General features: G+C 36.2%; 1 protein-coding gene across 1 annotated transcript; it reads left to right on the forward strand.

The window, feature by feature from the left end:
- Positions 1-588: 588 nt before the first annotated feature.
- On the forward strand, positions 589-6825 carry LOC138321328 (phospholipase A and acyltransferase 5-like). The gene is made up of 7 exons (XM_069264951.1): positions 589-716; positions 3626-3755; positions 3885-4011; positions 4209-4344; positions 5196-5346; positions 5590-5725; positions 6688-6825. Exons 1-7 carry the CDS (start codon positions 608-610, stop codon positions 6805-6807), a joined length of 909 nt encoding a protein of 302 aa, XP_069121052.1. The 5' UTR covers positions 589-607; the 3' UTR covers positions 6808-6825.
- The last annotated feature ends 14665 nt before the right edge of the window (positions 6826-21490 follow it).

Raw genomic sequence — 21490 nt, forward strand, 5'->3', positions numbered from 1 at the left:
CGGAAAACATTTTGACGTGAAATTCTTTGTTATGTAGGTTTTTGTAGTTATGTGATAGAAACTATCTTAAATTTGTGTTCATTTCATATGAGATTTTATGAAACTCGTCTGGAAGTTTTAATTTTTTCTCGCCAAGGCTCGCAAAAATAAAAAAAAACCTTCTTAGACTCTTTTCATAAAATCTCGTATGAAATGAACAGTCATGTAAGTTTCTATATATATGTCAGCTTATTAATTGTTATGTAACTAAAACAAAAGTATTTACGAATTGTTTATGTATCAGCATGTTCATCACTTAAACACCTTTAATAAGTTTAATTCAATTATCGAAAATTAAAATTATTGGGTCTTGAAAGCTTTATGTTAATTTTGATGCAACGTGTTATTGACTAATCAGGTTTCTCCATACGGTAAGACTGTTACCGTGTTACATTTGATTTGTTTTTAAATATAGTACAGTGATCAAGTAAAAGATAAGATCATTTATAGAAATCCCAATGTTGTCATCTCACTGAGATATACAACCGTCATATCTTAAGTACATGTGTACACCCTAATCCAATAAGTTTGAATTTCATTTACATTTTTACAGATAACTTGCTAAACTATGTCAGGGTATAGCTCGAACACACCACACAACGAAGATGTTCTCGGTGGGTTGAGGAATGGAGACTTGGTGAAATTTCGGGGAGGGACTCACTGGGGAGTTTATCTAGGTATGTAAAAGCTTACAAACGAAAACGTGTGTGTTTTGATAAGAGACACTTTTCCTGTAAATGTCAATCGATGCGAATTGATGTTTCTGATGTGTCATTTTTCGGCGATGTGGTCATTGTGTTCTGACTAGTAAACATAGTGAAAATAATTGTAAAAGTTGTGTACTTTGTGTTAATAACAAAATTTAAAAGCTTGTATTACCATTTTGTTCAAAAATGGAGAAAAAACTGAAAATAAATAGAAATGACCTAGTCACTATTTCATATCAATATCTTTCGGCGAGGTAAACAATCCCTGTGTGCATGCGCGATGTGGAAACATTCACCGAAGGAAATCTCATCTGTCTAATGGACATCTGTCTAATCTGCCATCGACTGAAAACACCAATTTATCGACTACAAGTTCCTGATTACTGTGTTATATCTAATAAACGTTGAAACGTATGAAGAAGTTTTGTGAAGAGTTTGCTAGTGTAAATATTCATATATTGTACAGGTTTTTGCAGTTATAAAGAAAGGTTTTATCATATATCATATATGGTTTTATACTTGCTTCTACCATTATTTTATTTTCATTTGTCTTGGGTACTACTCCGCTAAACCTGCCAATAATATTACATTTAAAAAATGGCCTAATATATAGACTTTATGATAAGGAAAAAAAACAAAAACTAATAATAAAGGCATGTTTAGCGGACTAATGAGGTACATGTATTTGACATTCCCTATATATCCTTAGTTATAATATCTATCCGTCTAATATTCCCTATATATCTCTAGTTACAGTCTATATCCGTCTAATGGACATTTCTTATATAGACCTAGTTATAATATATATCCGTCTAATGGGCATTCCCTATACATACCTATTTAAAGTCTCTATCCGTCTAATGGAAATTTCCTATTATACAAAATATTTCATAGGTTACTGTGCTCTAGTTCAAAATATTTACCCTTCGGTGGTGGTAATCAACAACTATTATATTTTATTACATAATCACTTATTTTTTGGTTGAAGATTTTATAAAACGAATACGACAATCACTTAATCACCAGCACCGTACCGTACGGAGAAGCTTCAAGTCCTATTGAAGATTGACGTATTACCCACGTACGTCACGTTGTAACTCCGGTTTGAGTGTCTTATTGCATTCTTTAACATTATTAGACTTGCATGCAGCCTTTTAATATAATACATTCGCCGTGCCAGTCCTCTACTCGATAAACGTCTACATGACGTGTTTAAGGATGTATTCTTCTGAGGTTTCAGTCCCGTTGAAGTCTCGTTTCGACAAAAATCAAAGAAGTTGTGAGATTTTCAAATACAATTTTATCAATATCTGTAGCAAGTTGCCAGTTGCAAATTTTGTCAAAAAATTACAGTTCTAACTTTAGCAGATTTTTTTTATACGGGGATTTTAAGAAATGGCCCATTTGGCGGCCATTTTGAAATTGTGTCTTTTTTTCGCTTTGAGAAGAGCCTAAGTTTTACCATTTTTTACTGAAATTGTGTTTACTTTAAAACATCACTGCACCAGCATTTTTAGCTGTATCGAGCTAATTTTTGCTGTAAATCTTGACTTGGTTCGTGGTTATTGAAATATTGAGCATAAATGTGTGAAATGATTCACCTTTTTCACTTTATATTTACATTTAATGGTAATTTGAGCACTTTTATTTTTTACTCTAAAATGCTGAAAAATAACAAATATTCAAGTGGGGCAAAAAAGTAATCACACGGACCCCCCATTTTTCTGCCTGATTTAGAAAGAACAACCCTTTTCCTATTGATATATATGCAAAATATTGACAAAAGTTTAATACCAGAACCTTTTCTATAAAGTGTTAGATTTGGCAAAAATGGCTGAAAATGGTGCATTTTGTAGCTCAAAATTAAGGGGTAGGGGTAGCATATGTTGTTATTCTGAGAAAAAAATATTAGTCTTATTAATCAAAACTGGTATGTTTTTAAAAGAAGACTACCGGAAAATAAATTCTACAAACATTAATACATATCAAAAACCTCATTAGGAAATTATGACTTTAATCTCTTGTGTATATGGTCAAAACGGCAAAATTCCCATAAAATCCAATATTTTGTCAACTAGGTATCTTTGAGTGACAGACGCTGAAACACGAGCACACGGACATATGTTTTTTCTTTCATTTTGTTTCATGGTATGAACTCCTCTTTCCAAAAATCTATATGAGAAAAAAAGTTTAATACAAGAAAATTTTGACTTCTCAGAGGAGTACATCCTTAATTCGAGATCTATAAAGCTAGCGCGAAATTGAGCGTGAATCTTTGTTATAAACAGCCAATGCCGACAAATACAGTTTTTTGGCGATATTTTAACGTTGATGCCAATGCAAATAAAATGTTGTAATTTTGAAAACTAATGTCAGGTATAAGAAACGTTTGTAGGAAGTCAAAAACCCTATATATATATAATATATATGTAAATCTAATTTTTAGTCCCTTTAAAAGAAATAGTTAGCTTATCATTTATCTATAATGTACACGAATGTAATTGAATGGGACATAAGCTAATATAATCAGTTCCAAATCACTCACACATTAACACATAGGGGGATTTTTCTCTTATCCCGAACAGGAATTACCGCAATTTTACTGGTGTGAGATTTGTCTATCTCACCTTAGGGAAAAGACAAATTACACGAGATCTATGCAAGTGCTAACATAGGGTAAGAGAACAAGAATCATTCACCCTCTTTCGATTGAGACAGAAGATCTCAACCCTCGGGAAAAGATTCTTTAGCTGTCAAACACTCGGCTTACCTCGTATTTGACAACTTCATAGTCTCAACCCAAAGGGAATGAAAGATTCTATTGGTCTTAACGAGAGTAAAGATGGTTGACATTTGTAGAGGGTTTTGTTCCACTGCAGGAGATGAAGATGTCATTCATCTTAAAGGATCTGGTGAGAAATTCACAAACAATACTGTGGTGAAGGAGAATTTCTGGAAGGTCGCTGACGGCTGTAGAGCTGAAAAGGACAACAATAACGATGATATCAGGTGATCATAGTATTAATGAAATAGCCAATTTTATGAAGCACCCGGAGTTATCAAAAATACCCAACAATTATATTTACAAATATGTGACCTCGATATCTGAAATGATTAAATTTTGTTTATGTTTTTCAGGAGGCCTCTGCCTTCTCATGAAATTGAAAGACAAGCTCGTGCTCTGGTAGGAAGCCAAAACAATAAGTGGGAAAACGGTAAAGAGTTTGCTTTTTCTCTGCGATATGGAAAGGAGTCATTCGACCAGGTAAAACATTATGCGAGATATTGTTGTTAATTTGAAATGCAATGGGTTGGATACCCGGTAATAAACAGTAATAACAGTTGAAGGTAAATATTTGGCAAACTTTGTAAATTTAAGTTCAACTAAAGTGATAAATTACCATCTGCATGAGGTCAATGTTTTCGAAACATTTGTCCAACTGAACATGTGGGTTTTTCCAGAGAACCCGACAAAGCATATATATGTCATCATTGAGCCAGCACAGACAACACAATTTAAGAGTTCTAGAGGAGTTGCATATCGGAGACATCGTGGAATTTGAAAGAGAGTTGTTTAAACATTTTGGGGTCTATGTAGGTACGTAATGCCAGTAATAATACACACAAAACACGATGACTTATTTATTGATAATTACAATAAACATAATTATTTTAGCGTTTTTCGAAGCGCCTATTCATGAACAACGCTAACGTTTCTAAACGGTTTTTTTGTGGTATTGAACCACTAAAATTCGTTAATTTATATCGGCACAAATAAATCAAGTTTGTTTTATTTGCACTAAACTTTGACTTTATTTGAACACTAAAAGGAATACATGTTCAGTAACTATTTCATTAACGTGACACATTCAAAAGACTTAAAATAATAGAAAAATATCCGTTTACTTTGGTGTAATCTGGACTACAGATTGAGAAAGATTAGGCTACAGAATACATATAAAAGCTATTATAGACTACAGTCCAATACACTCCTCTTTTATCACACTACTGCTATTGATTTCATATATGATATAATCTTGATATTGAAAAATCAAAACGAAGGACCTTAACTTTTGAGAATTACAATACATACAATTTATATGTATTCCATTTAGGTAAGAACTCAAACTGAATTTATGTGGTATTACGAAGAATCGAATTCTAATGTACATTTAAAGGAAGATATTCAGTCAACTTTAGAAGTCAAGCGGACATCTGAAATTTGTTTTCATATTTTTTGCAATGATATACAAAAATTGCATAGGAAATTGTTTAGTGACTGTTACATGTATATATGATATAAGCATACATATTACACAAGAAACATGAATTATTACATTATGAAGTCTGTAATGTCACCTATGTTTATAAAGCACCATACGTGTTTGTAAATGTCAATATTTTTTACAATTTGTGGTTGTTTAAATGTAGTAATTATCTACATCGCAGGGAACGAAGATGTGGTCCACTTGACAGGAGTCGAAAACGGCTGGTTCTCTGGTGTGCAATTTATTGGCAAGGGTATGGTGAAAAGGGAAAACTTCTGGGACGTCGCTAAAGGAGGGAAGGCTAAAAAGAACAACAATCAAGACGGCATCAGGTAATTCAGTATTATGCAGACTCGTGTATATCATTCTTGGAGTGACTTATTAGTGAAACAAGACTAAAAATAGCAACACCAATAATAATGTCAACTAAATAACGTTTTATGCATATCTGTATCTTTACACGATAAGGCATGCGAGATATTTTATGTATTTTTTTGCCAAACGTTGGTCAGTTAACCTGAATATTTCAGCTGGTATAACACTGTTATTATAGAAATATATTACTTACATTTCAGCAAACCTCGGCCTTCCTCCTTAATCGTAAGTGAAGCTAGGGCTTTAGTGGGAACGGTGGAAAATATGCACTTTTTGACAAACAACTGTGAACACTTTGCTTCAAAACTAAGATATGGCAAGAAAAGTTCCAAACAGGTAAAAGTAATCAAAATCCCATGTATAACTGAACAATAAGACAATAAATCATATACAATGTACTTTAATATATACGAATCTTTTTAGAAAATGTTAACGTTTGAGAATCAATTTTAATAATAAAAGTAAATGTGCTTAAGTGCAGGCTCCTCGTTAATGTAAATCCGTGGGTACTAAGGAAGTAAGGCACTGCATATTGAACACAGGACCAATCACATGTATATATTCTAGACTGACGATACAAATCTTAATACATAAATGATTACTTTGACTTTTCGGTTTTATATTTTATTTGTAATGATAAGACCTATACATGTAATATAATCGTGGAAATAAAGACTATCACAATGATATGAAAGAATTTTTATACTTACGTTGCATCACCACGGGATGCAGCGATACAATCTGAATTTTGATATTATACTTCTTGCGTTTAAACGCGCATTGCGTATAAATATTTATCCCAATGTATATACATATAAATCATTGCAGTTCATTTTATATTTATACAACGCGTGCCAAATATAGTATGTACATACATGTATATACATACCCAATGTAACTGGGTGATCGGGTGGTGTAGTATTTAAGCCACTCGCCTTGCACCTAGCCGGTCGGGGTTCAATCGGACATGAAAAGGTTAGGGGTCACCTACCCGATCACGTTGGTTTTCTCCGGGCACTCCGGTTTTCTCTCAGACTAATATCTCTCGCGCGCTTACATCCGGGCCATCGAGAGTGATTTGCATAAGTTGTATAACTTGTTTCGTAATCGATGTAAAATAAATAAAGCTTATATAATGTAAGTACATTTAAGATGTAAAAACAAATACTTCAATGTGATGGAACGCATCATTTTGGTATCAATCTTGATCCAGTGATGGGCACAACGACATGTAATTATTTTTGTTATCTACTGCTAAGTGCTTTTAAATTGATGACTTATCTGTAACTTATTTTCAGGGTACGTTGGGTGCAGTAGCGATAGGTAGCGCTGCACTAGCTTTTGGTGGAATTCCTGGATTAGTTCTAGCTGGAGGATTGTTTTTGAGTTCGGTGATGAAAAACAAAAATGATAAGTAAACTAATCACAACCAAACCAACCTTTACATGAATGTGAACGTGTACGTGACTTTGTTTTGTATGCAGGTTCCTTGCATCGTTAAGGCCAACGGTTCTACTCTTGGGTAGTTTTCTTTTACCGTACTTCAATTACTTTTGTTTACTTGATACAAAAAATGGTCTTTTCCTATAGACCCTCTTTAGCAGTGACAAAAATTGTTCACCAGCATTCTTCCACGTATAATATTGATTGGATTTCATAGTAAGGAGTTTATGAATAGCTGTTCTTTAAGTTCAAAATAAAAACGTCTTGAAAAAAAAAAAATAAAAAAATAGCCTTGGTAATTCTTTTGTACCGCATATTTTTATTTGGTTTATATTCTTTAAGCAATTAATTAAGCAATGCGTATAGGCGATGTTTCTACGATCAGTTCGGTTTGTAATCAAGATGGCCGTCATCCCGAATTTCACTAAAAAATGAAAAATAGTCATAACATTGACATTTTTCAACTGAAGTAGACAAATAAGGTATCAAAATGACCACAATAGAACACAATAATCCAATATGTATAGCGATTTGTAAAAAATTTGTAGGAAATGAAAAAATAACATTTTAAGCTAAAAAATAATATTTCAGCAAATTTTTCATATTTGTCTTCAAGAAGCAAAAATGTTTCCCAACAATTATTATTGATCGTAATCAGTTATTTGATCTCTTGTCAATCAGTAAAAACAACAACAAAAATATATAGAAATGCAAAAGAGAATTGTTGTTATACCATCATTTGGTTTACAAAACATCACCGTTTGCGTATATAGGGCAAATGATTGGGTTTGTTTTCTCAAACCGCCGACACTACAGTTTCCTGGTGTATTAGAATTTCCTGAATATAACATAGGCTATTGAAAATTTAAATCTTAACAAATTTGAATTTAAAGTTGGCTAAATATTTAATTGGGACTTCAAAATAATTCATTTTCATGTTCGAAATATTGTAGACTAGTAGCGTCTCAAACTGAATTATTACAGCAAAACGCCAACTAATAGCTACATATGTATATGGTATAAAATTAAAACTGAGGTAACTCGGTCATTCCGTAAATACCATGACACTTTCCGAAACGTTTTGTGCCTTTTAGAATGATCACATCCAGTGCCTTTTCCTGTGTATAATGTAATGAAATGTCAGATAGTTACTTAACAGTGTCACATATTTCTTTCACTAGTTCTTTGTCTTCGATGGCGATGAGCTGATAAGCTGACATTACATTGCCGGGTTGCCATCGTGGTTGTAACTTGTCAACCGTTCATGGCCAGAGTTAACATAAGAAACATCGGTTTGAGGGATTTGGGAGTTCTTGCTGTTTCCAACCTAGTGATTCACATATCGTATATGATGTTCCAGACTTCCCCGGCAGATCACCAGATCCACATTCTGCGAAGGGTTGAACTGGTTCTCATTAATCGTATGAAGCACAATACCTCAGTCCTCCATATACTCCCTAACTATGTAACTGATAACAACACACTAATTGTATGCAATTAGCTGCTCGGCATCTAGATATAAAAAAGAACGGGAAAGTGTAGTCATAATTATCTACAAGTGCATATTTACCTACAGCCCTAGTTGCTTCGTAACTTCCAATCTATTCTTAAGCGAATCGGCCACACGTAGCCATCTTTTGACACATCGCTTCTCCATCTTCCGTGCCTTTTCCAGCACCTTTCGTTTACATTGCCATTAGCAGCTTATGTAGCACCGCCAGCCCTAAGAGAGTGTAACCCTAAGTCTAGTCCTTTACTTACCTCGTTTAACCTCTTTACAACGCATTCTCTGGCCCTTGTATAGCTCACAGGTTTTTGCTTGCATCCTGCATTACTACGAAACAGCGGTTTGAACAAATAATCTTTTGAACTCTTAGGCCATGGGATAGGAGGGTCCCACATGCCCCCCCCCCCCCCCCCCAAAAAAAAAAAACAACCTCCGAACCAATATTTTTTTCTGAACCCTTATGACCCACTGATCACAAATCAAAATGTTAACATTGCATTAGTTGGGATGAACTTCCGGTTTTGACGTCATCAAGATGGACGTCATCTCGAATTTCACTAAAAATTGAAAATAGTCATAACACTGATATTTTTTAACTAAAGTAGACAAATGAGGTATCAAAATGACCACACTAGAACAATTAATACATATCAGGACCACACAATCCAATATAAGTAGTGATTTCTACGCAGGATATGAAAAAATCTGATTTTCAGCTCAAAAATGGTGATTTTCATCAAATTTTTCATATTTGGCTTGACGCAGCAGAAATGTTTCCCAACAGCAAACTATTATTTCTAATAAGTTTTTTACCACTTATCAATCAGTTTAAGCAACAAAAACAACAAAAACCAATGTTAACATCGAATAAGTTCCGGTTATGACGTCATCAAGATGGCCACCATCTCGAATTTCACTGAAAAATGAAAAATAGTCATAACACTGATATTTTTCAACTAAAGTAGACAAATGAGGTATCAAAATGACCACAATGGAACAACAAATACATGTCAGGACCATAAAATCCAAAAGATGTAGTGATTTGAACGCAGGGAATGAAAAAATACGATTTTAAGCTCAAAAATGGTAATTTTTCAGCATTTTTTTTCCATATTTGGATTGACGCAGCAAAAACTGTTTCCAATCAACAAATTATTATTCGTTATCAGTTATTTGACCTTTTTATCAATCGATTAAAACAACAACAACAACAATAACAAAACTGTAAGAAATGCACAAAGAGAATTGTTGTTATACCATCAATTTGGTTTACAAAACATTCACCGGATGCGGCATGATTGTTGATTTTTTTCCAAACCGCTGACACTACTGTTTTCCTGGTGTCTGTGGGAATTCCTGAAATATAACATTGGCTATTGACGATAATATATAGTGGGTCACATCAGCTCATCGACATCGAAGACGGACGCGCTTGACTCCTCGACGAATTGGATACTGATATCTCGATTACTCTGTTTATAATTCGGACTGCATAGTACCAGCTACCAGATAAGCCGAGGTCTCTTCAGTGGATAGTGCAAGTGAGTCGAGAAAGCACGCACACAATGATAATGGTTATCAATGAGAACCAGTGAAAGACATATGTGACATCGTAGTAACCATCTGACATTTTGCTTGTGCTATGCATAGGAAATAAACAATGAATCTGCTCATTTTCAAAGACACAAACGTTTTGGAAACTGTTAATGATCTTAACGGAAACACTTGCTTAGCTTTGGTTACATTTGTTACGCTATCAGTAGGTGTTGTGCTGTAATAATAATTTTTTGAGAGGCTGCTTATCTACCAAATTGAGGATATAACAATAATTCTTTTTTGCATTTCTATATAGTGAAATTCGAGATGGTGACCATCTTGATGACGTCATAACCGGAAGTTCATCCCAACTTATACAATGTTAACATTTCGATTTATGATTAGTGGGTCATAAGGGTTCAGAAAAATTGGTTCGGAGGTTGGGGAGGTGCATATGGGACCCTCCAAGTCCCGAGTAAGTAATTGGTAATTTGCTTTCCGTTTTGAATGTCATAATGGTCGCATATAGACAGAATGCACAGTCAGTATCCTACATTTATAAGTTTTATTTTGGTGTTTGACACGGAAAGTCGAGATAATTCGGTAAAGCCCTCGTCATCACGGCTTTCCTTAATCTCGCACCAAATTAAACATTGTATTGTAAGATACTAATTATGTATTCTCTATATTAATTGACAGTGTAAACAGATATCGGTTTGGACCACCTTGTATTGGCACAATTCTACGGTATTTTGATTACCGTTAGTTCCTGTCTAAACGATGCCTCTAACTCTAGTAGAGAGGACATTTTTACGGTACATGTGTGCTCGTTCGTTACCACGAATAATATATACAATGTATATGTACGAGACAACTTACAATATCTTGTCTTTTTCATTGTCCTTTTTTGCCTTGCAACCAGAAGCGACTTTCCAGAAGTTGTCAATCTTTACTGTCGCGCTACCACTAAACGAAATACCAGAGAACCAGCCCTTACCAGGTGCTGTCAGATGGACTATGTTTTCTTCTCCTGATAATGTAAAATTTAGTAACAGGCACCTCAAATAATCCTATTGACATTTTACAGAGAAAATTCTTATCTTATGCAAATTAGAGGCCTTTGATTCGCTTAATGTGCAAATGTGTGCCCCGGTAAAATGTAAAATAAAGACTTCCTATTATGTAAATTGGGGTGGTACATTGTATAAAAAGTTTCGCGTAATAACGCCAAAGGTTTCGCGTAAGATCTAGTTTTATTTTTCTTCTACCAAAATGAGCCCAATCGGCTTTCGTATATTTGAAACTAAGAATTGTAAAATTATAACATTCATATTGTATTGGTAGCATCCTTCTGAAGTAATATTTTAAAGTTGTGTATATTGACGTACCTACATAGACTCCCCAGTGCCTGAACACGTCTCTATCAAACTTCACCATGTCTCCAATTTGCAACTCCTTTAGAACTCTTTCATTATGTTGAATGTGAAAAGAACTGAATGACATATTTGGATGGATTCTGAAAAAAAAATCCTTTTAGTCATCAGACTAATCTCTCGACATTGCTGAGTTAGATCTAATATCTGTCTTTGCGGGTAGCTAGTCAAAATTAGATCTACATCGTTTTCTCTGTAAAATATTACTTAAGCTTAGCCAGTGTATGCTTTCATTGTATGGCAGTAAAGCGAAGGTGACATTATAAAAAAAATCGTCCGCCGCGGAGAGAGCATTAACTGTGACGTTACAGATTTCTATTTGCGCGAACTTGAGACACCCCATTCTTGTTTGTGAGTTTGTGTTGTTGTTTATATTTCGTTTACCTTTGAATACGTATTTTCAATGAATTTCATTTCTCACATGCAAACATAGATTATATTAAACTTATTCATATTTTACGATACTTACAGAGTTAGATCTATCAGACGACTTTAAAATTGCGCACTTCGCAACTTCCCGTCTTGCGTCTTGAGTTCCAGTATGTGTTAATGCACAAAATGATGACGTCATGCTGTATTTTTTTCTTCAGCACAATAAAAGCCCCCCGTTTCAAAAGTATGCTACACAACAGCACGTATACCGGCAGTTAGAATCAGTTATCATATGATTCTCTCAAGTAGGCCTAATACTGCCTGGTCTAGGGCAACACCAATCGGAACTCCTCGGGCATTCTCTAAAGAATACATTTTATCTCGTTTACGGAAAGTGCCGAAGGTTCCCGATTGGGGCAACACACTCATGGCGCCTGAGGCTATATAAATTGCATGCATTAAAAGCCTCGTGACGTCACAGCGTATTAACAAAGATTGAAATTAAGGTCACATTCTTTATATTGAAAAAGAGTTATCTTTCGGAATTTGAATTGAATGATTATTTCTTATATACGTGTTTAATTAGAGATTTCTCTATTTTTAAATATGATATATCTTAAACGTCTTTTTCTTATAATGGTAGACTTAAGAGGACTCAGAAGAAAAGATTCACTCCAGAAAAACGATATTCATTATAGCAACAAAGCGCGTCCAAGTAATGGAAAACAAATTAGACAAAGATTTAAAATGAATCTGCGAGTGTAGCAACTTAGAGCAACAACTAAATGAAACTGCGGAATCATTATTGGAACGATATTTCAATCCTTCACTTCACTATTACAGATGGAATATCGAATCATACCCCACAATACAACATCATTGGACATTACACAACTTAATACTTCCATGGATAACAAACTCTCTACGTTAGACTCATCAACAAATCTAAACGACTTCACGTCAAATGTCGCTCAAATCACCAACTAACACAAACATACAAAAACACTAAAAGCAGAGGTACAAAAACAGATACGAAATGCATACCGCTCTTACTTAGAAAAAATGATTGAAGATCTCCCTACAGACGAGCAAACTCCACACCAAAAACACACAAACGATATAACCCTAAGAAATTATTTGGCTACATCAAAACAACTCGAAAGAAAACACTGATATTACAGCCCTTAGTGAAGATGGTCAACTCGTAACAGACACCACCACAAAAGCAAACATTCTCAATCAACAGTTTCAAAAAGCATTCACAACAGAACAAAAAATCATAACATACAAAACAAAGGCCAATCACCACACTCCATTATGCCTCAAATACACATAACAATCTTGCTTGGGAATTACAAAAATGTTAGAAAACATAAACCCACATAAAGCTTCAGGGCCAGACTAAATACATGGGAAAATACTCAAAGAACTAAAAGACGTAACAGCACCCATTCTCACAAAAATATTCACAACATCTCTCACCACAGGAAAACTACCACATGACTGGAAACATGCTCATGTTCACCCTATATATAAAAAAGGAGACAAACACAACCCTACAAATTATAGACCAGTCTCACTCACCTCAATTTCATGCAAACTCGTGGAACATATTATAACAAGCTCTACAATGAAACACCTCGAAAACAATAACATTCCCTATGATTTACAACATGGATTCAGAGCGTCCCGATCATGCGAAACACAACTAGTCACCTTTATACATGAATTTACACAAAAACCATAACAACAACAAACAAACAGGCATTATCATCATGGACTTTGCCAAAGCATTTGACAAAGTCCCGCACCATCGCCTACAATACAAACTCAAATATTACAGTACTACAGGACAAACACTTACATGGATTATAGACTTCTTATCACCGCATCCAAACAGTTGTACTTGAAGGGAAACAATCAGAAAAAATACCAGTTACGTCAGGAGTACCTCAAGGAACCTGTTTGGGCTCTTCCTCATATACATAAACGACTTCCCAGAATACATCAAAACACAGCACCCTCAGACTCTTTGCAGATGACAGCATATTATACAAAATCATACATAACACACAAGATGCACTCAAATTACAAGAAGATCTAGATGCAGCAGGTAGGTGGGAGGAAGATTGGTTAATGTCCTTTCACCCGGACGAGTGTAACGTCCTTAGCATCTAAAACAAACGCACAAAGACCAATCATACATACACACTCCATGACCACAAATTACAACAAGTAACATCTTGTAAATACCTAGGAATCACAATACAAAATAACTTACGATGGGTCACGCACATCAACAACATAACAGCCAATGCTAACAAGACACTGGGATTCTTGAAACGAAACCTACAGATGAACTCACAACATATAAAAGAACATGCGTACAAAGCCATAGTCAGACCCAAACTGGAGTACTGCTCCTCTGTATGGGACCCCCACCAGACAAATCAAATTATGCAAATCGAAAAAAACAACACCGCAGAGCAGCACGCTACACAACAAGCAGATACCATAACACAAGTTCAGTACAAGACATGATGGAAAACCTCAACTGGACCTCACTACAAACACGCAGAACAAGAACACGTTTAATTTTATTTTATAAAATTATCACGCCGTATTTTTAGTTGAAATTTATTCTAGCTAAATATGGTCAATAAATTGATAGTTAAATTTTATTTCAAATATTACTATGTTCAGAAATAAACGTTTCTCAAATAATTCTCAAACTCTTTAAGAGTAGGAATTGTGTAATTCCAAAACCAGTTTGGCAGTAAGCTGTAAACAACAAAGAAAATAGGATTTGTAGGATGTAAAGACTAGATTAGATAAATCACAAATAAAATGCAATCTAGCCGGCTGACACATGTTCCTGACTCGAAATTTGTAAAGATTATTGTTACAGCTAACATTCTGGAATGAATTAATTGGTAACAGTTATGTCGAACCAAAAGACTTTGAATTGGACTTAATTGCTGTCAGCCAGAGTTGTTTGAATAATAGATATAATTAATTGGCGATAGGCGCAATAGGATTATTTCACTGCAGGTCCGCGTCACTGAGACACGTGAGCAAGGGACCTGACGTATGGGCAGAACGGTTGACCAATTAATACATCATCTTTGATTGGTCATCATAATTAAGAAAGAATTTAAACAAGACATCTCATTGGCTAAATGGTTAATCTCATGTTTGGGGTATACAAGATTTCCGATGTTCGGTGTTGGGTCACTCTTGAGTGACATCGCCGAGCAACAAAGATCACGAAAAACTTAAAAAGGATTTCTTGTATACTTCAGCAGTCCAGGTACAACCCCACAATAACACCATTGGTGTAGGATCCAACTCATGATCTCGGACTATGTAGATGTCTGAACATCAACATCAACGTCAACGATACTGGTTTAGAGGGACACCACAGCCACCTATCTATAATACAGACGGCGAAGATGTCCAACAACTACCGTTAGTAGCAGAGCAACGGATTTCAGAGGAGATTGACAAATATTCAGGTATGGCTGGTATTGGTCATGGTATACAATTAGGAAAATTCTCCGGAAGAAAGACAAAATTGAGTCCTTGGCCTCGGATGTGAAGTCAATGCGGACTGAGGTAAATGTGATTAAGTCAAATGGTCAAACACACTCACAGTCATTTACACCACATCACAGTCGTCATAGACAAAATCATTCGCAACAACACACTAGGCATAGGCCACATACAAATAAAAGTCAACCAACCAACACACAGTCACATGTTTGTAGTAGGTGTGGTTCACCTAATCACTCAAAGGCAATGGAATGCCCAGCTTTTATCAACAAAGCCAAATGTAATTCATGTGATCGGGTAGGACATTATGCCAAATTGTGTAGGCAGAAGAATAAATTTTCCCAATAGGATTTTTCGCCGAGTAAGGTTAATGAGATTTCCTTGCCCGTGCCAGAAACTAAAACATTAAGTCCTTGTTTTTCAACAGAGCTAAGAGATAATTTTATCAATATAACTTTTAATAAATCTAAAGTTCTTGCTAATGCCCTAGTCGATACAGGGGCGTCTGTAACATGTATAGCAAAATCCCTATTTCATAGAATAGACCCTAAGGGAGTATGTGAACCCTCGGATATAGAATATTTATATGGTGTAGGAGGTAATAAGCATCAGGTAGAAGGGTGTGTTACTTTATCATTTTCTCTAGGTGGGAAGGAGATACAACAGAAATTCTATGTTTTTCCACGTTTACACCAACAGGTTATTTTAGGGATGGACTTTTTAGGGAAATATAAGGGTACTGTTAATGTGGGGGACAATAAAATGTCGATATTTGTAGGGTCCGCTGTGGTAGAGTGTAAGACCCATTCGATGTTTAGTGTAGGAGTAGCTAGGGTATGTACTAGTGTTACTGTCCAACAACAGCAGCAGGTCTTGATCCCTGTAAAGTTATCCAGAATCCCAGATGGCTCGGTAGCATTAATTGAGCCAGATCCAAACCTATATGAGTCTCATAAGTTAGTTGGTGGGAAAACCTTAGTCTCGAGTCAAGACGGTAAATCTGTTTGCATGCTCCTTAACCCAAATAACATACCCATACAATTAACTGCTGGAACAATAGTAGGTAAGTTATTACCCATAGATGAGGACTCAGTCTCTGCATTACAGGATGATGCAGAGGCTGCACCAGTTCATCAGAACTCAGGTAAGGATGAAACACGTGTATATAACATCAGTAAGGAGGACTCTGCTAAACTTATAGAAACAGCTAAGTCCTTAGGTATCCCCTTAGAGGATGCTGATCTCACTGAATCACAAAAAGCTCGCTTACTGCAATTTATTGGTAAGAATAGAGATGTTTTTGCGGTAAGTTTACAGGAGTTAGGATGTACAGACGTACATCATCATAGGATTGAGACAGGTGATGCCCTCCCACATAGACAAAGATTTTATAGGCACTCACCACTTATAAAAACTGAGGTGGAGCGCCAGGTAACAGAGATGTTGGAAAACGATGTGATAGAACCATCTGTATCAACCTGGAATTCACCTGTGGTAATGGTGCGAAAGCGGACAGGTGAGTATAGGTTTGCCGTGGATTATCGCGGTTTGAATGCAAAGACTTTACCTGTCAGCTTCCCACTGCCACGGCTAGAGGATGTATTCGACAGTGTTGGTGAGTCTAAATCGCAACTTTTTTCAGTCTTAGCTTTATTTTCTGGATTTTGGCAGATACCTTTAGATGAAGAAACTAAGCATAAATCTGCTTTTGTGACACACCACGGAGTATTCCAATTCAAAAGATTAAGTTTTGGCTTAATGAACGCGCCAATGAGCTTCCAAATGGTGATGGCACAAGTGTTAAGAGGTCTTTTCTGGAAGTTTGTGCTCGTCTGCATAGACGACATATTAATTTTTAGCAAAGACTTTGATGAACACTTAAATCATCTGCAGCAGGTTTTTGACAGACTGCGTGCAGCTAACCTAAAAGTTAAAGCAACAAAATGTCAGTTTGCACTCAAAAAGGTTGCATACTTAGGTCATTTCTTGTCCAAAAATGGTATAGAGGTCAACCCAGATACCACCGATAAGGTAAGGAATTTTCCTGTTCCTAAAACAGTCAAGAACGTACGAGCATTTCTTGGGCTTTGTTGTTAATTATAGACGATTTGTTAAGGACTTTGCAAAAATCGCACGTCCTTTAAATAGACTTTTACAAAAAGATGTAACGTTTGAATGGTCAGCACAATGTCAAACAGCCTTTGAAACGCTCAAGCAGTCCTTGGTCTCGCCACCCATTTTGGCATTTCCACAAATGGACAGAGAATTTGTTCTGTCTACAGATGCTTCAGGTACAGCACTTGGATGGGTTTTAGGACAACTAGACGATCAAGGTAGGGAACGCGCTATTGCCTACGGGGGAAGAGCACTCCGTGGTAATGAACTCAAATTTGGCGTTTCTGAAAAAGAATGCCTTGCCTTAGTCGAAGCGGTTCAAGCTTATCATCCGTATCTCGCCAATAGACATTTTAATGTTTACACTGACAATTTGGCATTAAAATACCTAAAAACGATTAAGGACAAACAAGGTAGGCTAGGTAGGTGGGCATTAAAATCCAAGGTTACAATTTTACTATCCATCATAAACCAGGCGTCACAAACCAGAACGCAGATGCATTATCTCGACGCACTTATGACGTTAAGGATGAAGAAGGTAAGAATCAGTCGTACGATGTAGTTGAAGTCAGTAAAATTCCCCATATTATCGATAAAGACAGCCCGAGTCCGGTTGCTGAACATATACATCAGCATCCTGTTGACTCGAAGGTCACAGGTGAGTGGGTTCAAGTATAGTTTACGGATGCTCAGAAGCTACAGACTAAACCAATACCGTCAGTGCTAGAGGTAAGTGCACCAGCGCCAGATGACGACTTAGCCTTAGACCTTGATGAAATACAACCTAGTTGTACTTTGGAAATAAACCAGATCAAAACAAAGGAGCTGATTAATCACCAAAGAAATGATGACTGTTTCAAGCCTATTGTAGATTACAAACTCTCGGAGGTGTTGCCTGATGATAAAAATAAGGCAAAATCTATAGTAGCCCAGTCACATTCTTTTGAGATTGATCACCAAGGTGTACTTTATCATATCTGGAACCAAAGGACTAGAGGTATTAAGGGTCCAGTCAGGTTTGTAAAACGATTGGCGGTACCAAAACAATACAGACAAAATATTATGCAGGCATTTCACGATAGCCATGCTGGAGGTGTACACATGGGTATTAATCGTACTCATGGTGCACTTAAACTTCGGTACTATTGGCCATCTATGGTTCTGGGTGTAGAAACGTATATCCAGTCTTGTATAGTTTGTCAAACATGTAAACGGAACTACAATGCAGGTAAGGTTCCTCTAACACCATTACCAGTAGCAGGTAAGTTTGAGAGATGGCATATGGACATACTCGGTCCTCTACCTGCCAGTAAAGAGAGGTATACTTATATTCTATTAGTCGTAGACAGCTTTTCTCACTGGTGTGAAGCGCATCCTCTGCGTAGTCAGGAGTCATCAGAAATTGCAAAAGTCCTGTATAAGGAAATATTCACAAGGTATGGTTGCCCTTCAGTGCTTGTTTCAGACCGTGGAAAGAAATTCATGGGTAAACTGATATCGGCTTTGTGTGAATTCTTTGACGTTGGTCGATCACATACAAGCTCTTATCATCCTATGTCGAACTCGGTCGTGGAAAGAACCAATAGCACATTAGGTGCCAATTTAAGGGCTTGTTGTGATGGAGACCAAACCAGTAGGCCTGACAAGCTACCAGGTATTATGATGGCATATCGAATGACACCGAGCACAGAATCTACCGAATTCTCTCCGTTTTATATTGCCTTTGGCATGGAAATGAGAATGACTGTAGATACTGAACTTATACCCAAAGATTCGGTAGGTAGAAATCAGAAACAGGTCCTACAGGAGATTGTAGACAATGCCAAACTCTCAGTAAAGATTGGCAAGCACAATATTGAACTTGCTAAGGTCAAACAGAAACAATATCACGATCAAAAAGCAAAAGAACCAAACTTTCAGGTCGGTGATACGGTATTGTTATCCGATCCGCACATCAAGCAAGGTGAGTCTTCTAAACTACATAAAAAGTATAAAGGCCCATATCGTATTGAACGGTTAGGACCAAATTACACTTACAAACTCAGGAACACAGAAACAGGTAAGTTGGTAGACTCACTCACTAATTTCGGTCTAATTATGATGTTCAAACTCAACAAGATCCACCCCCGGTTGACCCAGTCCCGCCCTTGGTTGACCGAAACCCACCCTCGGTTGACCCAGACCCAACCTCGGTCGACCCAGACCCATCCACGGTTGCCCCAGACCCAACCATAGATAATTCAACAGTCGGGGATAATACACTTGATCCTTCCCAGGATAATACTCAGACAGATAGATCTCAAAAAGAATATCCAATAGAGAAAATCTTATGGAGTAGAGTTAGATCGAGAGTACAGGAATTTAGGGTTAAGTGGGAAGGCTATCCTGGTTCAGAGTGGATTCCATGTACAAATGTTAGGCCGGAAGTTGTTGATGAATATAATAAAACGCACACTAACCATGGTGGTAGGAAACGAAAGAGAAAATCGACATTTTTTAGACGTAAGTAGATGTTAGAACTTCATGTTCTGACATATTATAGGTACATTGTAGTACAGGATAATTTCTGATATAGAATATTAAATATTACTAGCAATTAAATATATTGCATAATAATTAGGGAAATAATATCTAGTCTCATATTTTGTCATGACACGGAAAATGTTTTAAGAAGTATTTGCTACTAAGATATAGCATAGTTGATAGTTAGTGAACATGTAGTTCAGCTAAACATTATATGAAGTAAGTCGTAAAACATTGAGTACTCAATTTATATAAGTTCCACTTTGACCAGTATATTTTGGTAAAGTGTGGTTAAGAATGTGCCATAAGTTCACAATCTTTAAGATCACACCTGTTATGGTGTATATTACTTTCTAGTCTACAGACTGTGTCATAGGTGCACTTTCTGAGGTTTAAATATATTATAAAGATTCGAAAATAGTATGGTATGTAAATGTTGCCCAGGAAAAGGTTTCGCTAAAATATTGGCATTTTTATCATAAGAATTATTTTTGTTGGTCCACAAGAAATCCCAAAAGAGAACTCTTGAGTACATGATTTTGGTATACATCCTGATTTTACCTACATCTTCGTTATTTAAGTAATTTGCTTTACCTGAAATCTCTATTAGTAATAGTAGAAACAAAATTCTTAACTCAGTTATGCTGAGTTGTTTATTAGTGCTATAGGGCCATGCGCAAGACCCTCTCAGTTTCTACTACTTCTCATACAGATCTGGTAATGACACCTCCCCTCCAAAAAACCGACTATCCAAAATATCTTCTATCTCTTTGTAGGTAAAACCAATTAGGATGGGTGCCTTAATGTTATTCTGGGTCCTCTCCTCAGCCATGGCAACACTTGGGAATGTGGAGGCTTTGCCATATGATAGGGTGAAAGAACTTTTCAATTATGGTGTCATTTTCAAGGAAAAAGGCACTGTCTATCCAACGGCAAACCATTGGGAACATTTCTTCGAATTACAGTTAGAAACTTTTCCATATGTGTCAGAGAGACCCTCACCGTGCATAAACTGTCCTTGGTACGATGATGTAGTGAAAGAAATTGTAGAATTACATAGACAGACAGCTATGGATATAGGGACAATTATTGGTAAAATTAAGAACTTGCTTCCACATCATTCTTCTGCTAGGATACCAATCTCTAGGAAACGTCGTTCATTTTTACCATTTATTGGATCAATTGCTAAAACCCTATTTGGTTCGGCCACAACAGCTGATGTGACTAACTTATCTAAAAACGTAGCTATGATTAGGGCTAAACAACAGCAAATGATAGAGTCAACCTCACACCAAATTGATACATTTACGGCTGCAATTAGAAATTTTGATTCAAGAATTACTAATGGGTTTCAAGGGATTACTGATAATCACAACGCTATCGAAAAGTTAGGTCAAGATTTTAACACCTCTTTGGTATCTAGTCAGGTTGCACAAGCAAAATTACTTGCTGCAATGACAAAACAAACACGGTTAACTTTACGAATTTTGACCAGATTTGAAGAATTATTAATGGGCATATTGTCGACAATGCAGGGAAAGTGATCTCCCTTGTTAATCCCTCATAACACACTAAGTGATGTTTTGTTGTACATAACCGAGAATGTAGCACGTCATGGTT

This window comes from Argopecten irradians, chromosome 4, assembly GCF_041381155.1.
Source record: "Argopecten irradians isolate NY chromosome 4, Ai_NY, whole genome shotgun sequence".
In the NCBI taxonomy this organism is placed as follows: Eukaryota; Metazoa; Mollusca; class Bivalvia; order Pectinida; family Pectinidae; genus Argopecten; species Argopecten irradians.